We start from the raw sequence: 6,400 nt of genomic DNA on the forward strand, positions 1-6,400 counted from the left end.
TGATCCCAAGAGTGAGATTAAGACACAAATGAGGTCACATGCTGTACTGCCAGAACACCTTTTATTACAAAAAGAAAAGTAATAAAGAGGATAACAATAGGACAGGATGGAACAAAAGATGGGAATCAAGCAAGGAGTCGGGATAGGGCAGCAAGAATAGTCACCACCATGGGTCCAGCGGCGAGGCGACAGTGAGTGGGAAGGAGGGGTTGTGCAAGGAAGTCTCAGTTGCTTGTTCCAGCGGTGGGGTGGCATGGTCAGGCAGTCGTCCTTGCTGTCTCTCTCCTTCTTTCTCCCTCCTTTTCTCCCTCCTACCCTTGCCTGTGCAGGTCCTCCTTAAATACCCCTTCGAGGACTGTAGTTTCCACAGCAATGGCACGTCCCTTTGTGCCCCCCAGCACTTGGGGCAGGGACATGTCCGGGCAGAACACCCCTGTGGGCAGGGCTCCTTCACAAGTCGGGGTTTCCAGAACCCGGTGGTCTTGTGACCGTCCTTGCAAGCAATCTTTGACACAAGTCTATAGTGCAGTTCCTCACACTACACAGCATCTCTCCATTTGGCAGCGATTGGTGCCAGCCAGGGAATCCAGTCAAAACACGACAGCCACCACTGGAAGGGTTCATTGTCCTCCAAAGGGAAATGGCTGTAGCAAAAGTGGGAAAGACTCAGGATAATGATCTGCCTCCTAACACTCAGGATTTCAGCCTGATAACAGGCTCTACTGCCCTGGCCACTTAACAAGGGGGAAGGTTCCTCTAAATGCTGTCTGGGCAAGGAGAAACACCACCTCTGCCTCCACACACCCTGACCCTAGAAACATCTGTCCCTGGGCAAATCAGAAAACAGACTCCCCTGAGGGTCTTTCCAGGCTGCCGGGCTCCAGCATGCTGTCACAGGGCAAACAGGTAGAGGACGGACTGATAGATGGGCTTGGGGGGCTCCAGGTTCATAGTGCCCACACAGACAGGGCTTGTGCAGGGTGTCCTTCCCCACCTGACCCTCTCCTTTTTCTCCCCAGCTTCTTTCTTTGGGGATGGCTTCGTGGAGATGCCACTGGCGGATGCCTCGCGCACAGTACGGCTCCATCTGCAGCTGTACACCAGCCAGGGGAGTGGGCTGCTCTTCCTGGCCGCCGGCCAGCCCGACCACCTCCTGCTCCAGCTGCGAGCTGGCACCCTGCAGGTCAGCACCTCCATACCGGCTGGGGTCTATGGGTCAGGGCTTCATCCACTGCAAGGATGAAGGGGCAGCATCCAAAAGCAGCAGCCCATGGGGCCAGATACAAGCATGGACAGATCAGGGACCAAGACCTCTGCCAGGGGATGTCAAGAGTTCAACAGGAGAGTGGACAGAGTCCACAGAGAATCAGTTAAATACATAGAAATAGGCTCCAGCTGGGGAATCTCCTCACCTACTGCCTGGGCTGATGCTGGGAGCATCATGGAGACAGCAGCACCCCATGTACATTGCATGGTCAGCCATGGTGCACAGCAACCTTGGCGTGCGAGGGATTAGCAAATAGAAGGGATGAGACAAGAGGACCCAGAGAAAGAAGAGATCTCCCCTGTCCCACCACAGGCCAAGCCCAGCTGGGGCATGGGAAGGGATCAGGACAGAAGAATAAAATTCCGTCTTGTGATTATGGTGTTGGCATCCACCACAAAGGAAAAGAGCAGGGAGCATCTGAGACACACATCCTGCCTCTCCTGCAGCCTGTGCTAGGCCACCAACCACATCTAAACCAAAGCAGGAGAGCAAGCTAGCAGCTGGCCAGAGGTCTCCCTAATGTGGACCATGTGTCTCAGGGCCCATCAGCTAACCCTCTACTTAGGTAGGCTCCAGGCTGCTGCCTGCAGGACCAAAGCCTGTTATTTCCCCTGCAGATCCCAAGGCAAGGGTTGGAAGCAGCCCAGGCTGCAGGGATGGAAGGCAGGATGAAGCAGGGGAAGAGGACCCAGCATCCAGCAGAGCTCCTCCATGAGGGGAGAGGGAAAGTGCAGCAGTAGGGCAGCAGGACTGGGAGATGGAGGAACCCAGGGAAATAGTCCTGAGACAAGGATTTGTTGAGATAGAGTGAAAAAGGAGAAATTCAGAGAGCAGGACAGAGAAGGCATGCCCACAGGAGGATCTAGCTGGGGAGGGAGGATCATGCACAGAGGAGGAAGAGGGCAGGGCAAACAGCAGTGAACAGAGGGACCAAAACACTTGTGAGCCCCCAGGGCCAGGTCTACACTCCAGCAGGTATTTGTGGCAGGTGGAGAGGTGTCTCCTGTGCTGCAGATAACATCTTGCTTGAGCTGAGCACTTTCCATGTCCTTCCCTTCAGGCCAGACTGCAGCTGGGCTCCGAGGAGGTGATGCTGCAGTCCCCAGCAGAGCTGCAGCTCAGTAACCTGGTGATGCATGATGTGGAGGTGCTGGTGGAAGACGGCAGGATGACACTGACCATAGACAGCCTCTTCAACAGCTCTGTTGACATCGCAGGGCCCGTACGGGAGCTGGACATCCAATACGGCCTCTATGCTGGTGGGACGGGCAGCCTCGACCTGCCGTACCTTGCAGAGGCCAGCTCACCCTTCAGAGGTTGCCTCCACTTAGTGACATTCAACGGCCTGGATGTCCTCTCCCCTCTGTCCTCTGATGGCAGCTCCAAGATCTTCCACCGGGTTCAGGAAGGGTGCAGCACACAGTTCTCTGCAGAGCCTGAGGAACCCTTTGGGTTCCTGGGGCCACACTCCTACATTGCGTTTCCCACCTGGAATGCAAAGGAGGAAGCGACCATCGAGTTTGTGATAACAACGAGCATCACTCAGGCACCCCTCATCTACCATGCGGGGCTGATGAATGACTTCTTCTACCTGGAGATCTCCAATGGACGCCTGAGAGGGTTTGTTGAGAAGGGGAATGGGATCATCGTTCTGCACAACAATGTCTTCATCAGTGATGAGCAGCAGCACTATGTCAAAGTCTACACAGATGTCCACAAGTTTGAGATACTGATAGATTACTACGCCTCATCCACGTCAAACCGGGGCATCAACAACTACCTGGACCTTCAGGGAAACCTCTTCATTGGAGGCATGAATGAAAAAGCTTTGCAAAGGCTGAGGGAGCATCATCTTGCTTTCATCTCAGTGTGGACCATGACCAACAATTCATTTGTTGGCTGCTTGGAGGACCTGCGGATAAACCAGCAGAGGAGGAGTCTGCAAGATGCCATCATCACAAAGGATATCACATCAGGCTGTGGAAAGCAGGAGCACTACTGGGACTATGAGGAGGTGTACGAGCAGGATGAGGCACCCACCTCCCCACCTCCAGATGTCTGGTCAGGAGCACCTGGCCTGGTGGTGGAACCATGCCAGCCAGACAACAGCTTCCCACCCGCCTTCGCCAACATTAGCAGGCTGCTGCATGTCAGCCCCCTCATTGTCTCTGAAGGGGGCATGGCCTATCTGGAGTGGAAACACACACAGCCAACAGTAGACTTGAGCCTTGCAAATGTCCAGCAATCACAGATCCTCTTTAGCATCACCAATGACCCTAGACATGGCCAGCTGGAGCTGGACATTCCTAGGTCCAGGAGCAGAAGGAAGTTTACCTTGTTGGACATTGTGAATCGGAAAGTCAGGTATGTCCATGACGGCTCTGAGGGGCCCATGGACCAGCTGATGCTAGAGGTGACAGTAACTGCCCAGCAAGGGGTCCCTGAGTGCTTGCGGCAGGGGCAGATGTACCTGCTGCCCATCATGATCAACCCCATCAACGATGCTCCACAGATGATCTTTCCCCATGGGAACCTTATGACAATCCTGAAGCACACACGGAAGCACCTGACCACGGACATCCTGCAGGTCCTAGATGATGACACATCCTGTGATGATCTCGAATTCCAGCTGCATGGTGGCCAGCAGATGGAGGAGGGTTATGTGGAATATGACTTCCACCCTGGAGTGCCCATCGAAGAGTTCTCCTGCAGGGATCTGGAAGCAGGCAACATAGTCTATGTGCACCAGAGTGGGACAAACTTACAGATTACCTTGCAGGTGAGTGACGGTGCAGTCCCAAGCCCCATTGCTACCCTGAGGATCCTCGCCATTGACCCTGACATCCGCCTGCACAATAACACTGGCCTCTCCATCTCCCAAGGAGGGGCCGCACGCATTACCACAGCCAACCTGTCCGTGGAGACAAATGCCGTGAAACAACGGGTCGACGTCCTGTATGTCCTCACAGAGCCCCTAAGGTATGGTGAGGTCCAGAAGCAAGGGAGCATGGGAGGGGAATGGAAAAAAGTCGAATCCTTCTACCAGCAAGACCTAGAGCAAGGGCGCATCCAGTATTTCAGCACAGACTCGGAGCACTGGCTGGAAGATGTTGTGGAGAAGCTGAGATTCAAAGTCCAGGTGGGGCAGAAGGTCTTGCAAAACATCTTCCTCATAAGGATTAAAAAAGCCACCATTAAGATGAGGACCATGGTGCCCCTCCAGATGAAGAACAAGCGGCACAGAAATATCACCAGTAAGGAGCTAGAGGCAATGCTGGAAGATCCAAATTCTGCCCCAGTCCCCTTCCAGTACGTGATAATCCAAGCTCCCAAAAAGGGGAACCTGGAGCTGCTCGGCAACAGGTTGACTGAAGGCTTTGGATTTACACAAGACGACCTGCAAAGAAACTACCTGAGCTACAGTGCAACCATCAGGAACTCTCAGCAAGCCGAGGACACCTTCCAGTTTCGCGTCCATGCTGGTGAGCAGTACTCTCCCATCTACACCTACACAATCAGCATTGGTGGAGACCCTGACGCACCAGCTCTGACCAATGTTCTTCTGACTGTGCCAGAAGGCGGGCAAGCTGTCATCTCCAAGGACCACTTGTTTGTACAGAGCATGAACAGCATGGACTACATCTATGAAGTGATTGAAGGGCCAGCACATGGGAGGCTGGCCTGGGCTGCATCCCACGGCTGGGCCTCCAGAGAGGAGATCATGGAGTTCACCAATGATGACATCCTCCACCGCCGGCTGCTGTACCAGCACGATGACTCCGAGACGCTGGAGGACGATATCCCCTTCGTAGCCATCAGGCAGGGCGAGGGCAGCGCTGAACCCGATGCAGAGGAGGTGAGAGGTGTTTTCAGGGTCTCCATCCAACCAGTCAATGACCACACCCCGGTCCAAGTGGTGAACAAGGTCTTCAACGTGGTGCGCAATGGGCAGCACCTGCTGACGACAGATGACATCGCCTTTACCGACAAGGACTCTGGCTTCTCCGACACACAGCTGGTACTGGCAAGGAAGGACATTTTGTTTGGCAGTATTGTGTCCGTAGATGACAGAAGCCACCAGGTCTATCGATTCACACAGGATGACCTGAGGAAGAAGAAGATCCTTTTTGTCCATTCAGGGGCTGACCGGGGCTGGATCCAGCTACAGGTCTCAGATGGCCTCCACCAAACCACAGCCCTCCTGGAAGTACAGGCATCAGACCCCTATATCAAAATAGTCAACAACACTGGTCTGGTCATCCACCAAGGAAGCCGAGGGAGCATTGACTCTTCTGTCCTTAGCCTGGAGACCAACATGGACATCAGGTCAGATGAAGAGATAAGATTCCTGATAACAACCCCACCAAGGTGGGGGACTGTGCTGAAAGGGGAGCAACCAGTCATGGTCTTCTCCCAGAGGGACCTGTTAGCAGGAGATATCTCCTACCACCACAACGGGAGCCGGAACACCCGAGACGAGCTCCAGTTCACTGTAGAAGCGAAAGAAGTGGCGGTGGAGGACACACTGGCCATCAGTGTGTTCTTGGACACCCATCCCACTCCCCTGCGTGTAGTCAACCACAAGGAGATATACATCTTCCAGGGGGAAGCAGCTGGGATCAAGGAGGAGTACCTACTGGTGAGTACCCCCTTCTCTAGTCATTCCCCCAGGCTGCATCACTTTCCTGGCTACCAAACAAGGACAGCCACTGGTCGGACTCCTTTTTACACCCACCTGCCCAGAGCAAAGGACTCATACCCATGTCAGGCTTTGCCCAAGGATGGGTTGGGGGGGTTGAGGCATGGTCTCAGCAAGAAGGTGACTCTTGCAGCTCATCCCACAGCAAGGCCTTGGGTGATTACACAACAGTGGGCTGTTGGGGTAGCCTGGCCTCACAGGCACCAGCCCCCACTCATGACTTGTCTCCCCCTCACTCTCAGGTGACCCATGAAGAGATCCCTCCACAGGACATTGTCTACCTGGTGAGCAGCCCCCCAGCCTCTGGCTTCCTGGCAATGCTTCAGCATGGCCAAGACTCAAACGAGCAGCCCAGCCTGGACCCCATCCAGTCCTTCACCCAGGAGGACATCAACAACGGCAGAGTCCTCTACCTCCACTCCAAGCTGGAGGAA

General features: G+C 54.4%; 1 protein-coding gene across 1 annotated transcript in view; it reads left to right on the forward strand.

Annotated features, from left to right (window-relative positions):
- Positions 1–1,019: 1,019 nt before the first annotated feature.
- Positions 1,020–6,400, forward strand: part of LOC104532265 (chondroitin sulfate proteoglycan 4) — a gene marked incomplete at its 5' end in the record, with an annotated part of 14,247 nt that continues 8,866 nt past the window's right edge. Inside the window, 3 exon segments of the mRNA XM_029087329.1 lie at positions 1,020–1,183; positions 2,328–5,906; positions 6,209–6,398. Of these exon segments, the coding sequence (XP_028943162.1) occupies positions 1,020–1,183; positions 2,328–5,906; positions 6,209–6,398 (3,933 nt within the window).

The sequence above is a fragment of the Antrostomus carolinensis genome, unplaced genomic scaffold (genome assembly GCF_000700745.2).
Source record: "Antrostomus carolinensis isolate BGI_N321 unplaced genomic scaffold, ASM70074v2 scaffold21771, whole genome shotgun sequence".
NCBI lineage: Eukaryota > Metazoa > Chordata > Aves > Caprimulgiformes > Caprimulgidae > Antrostomus > Antrostomus carolinensis.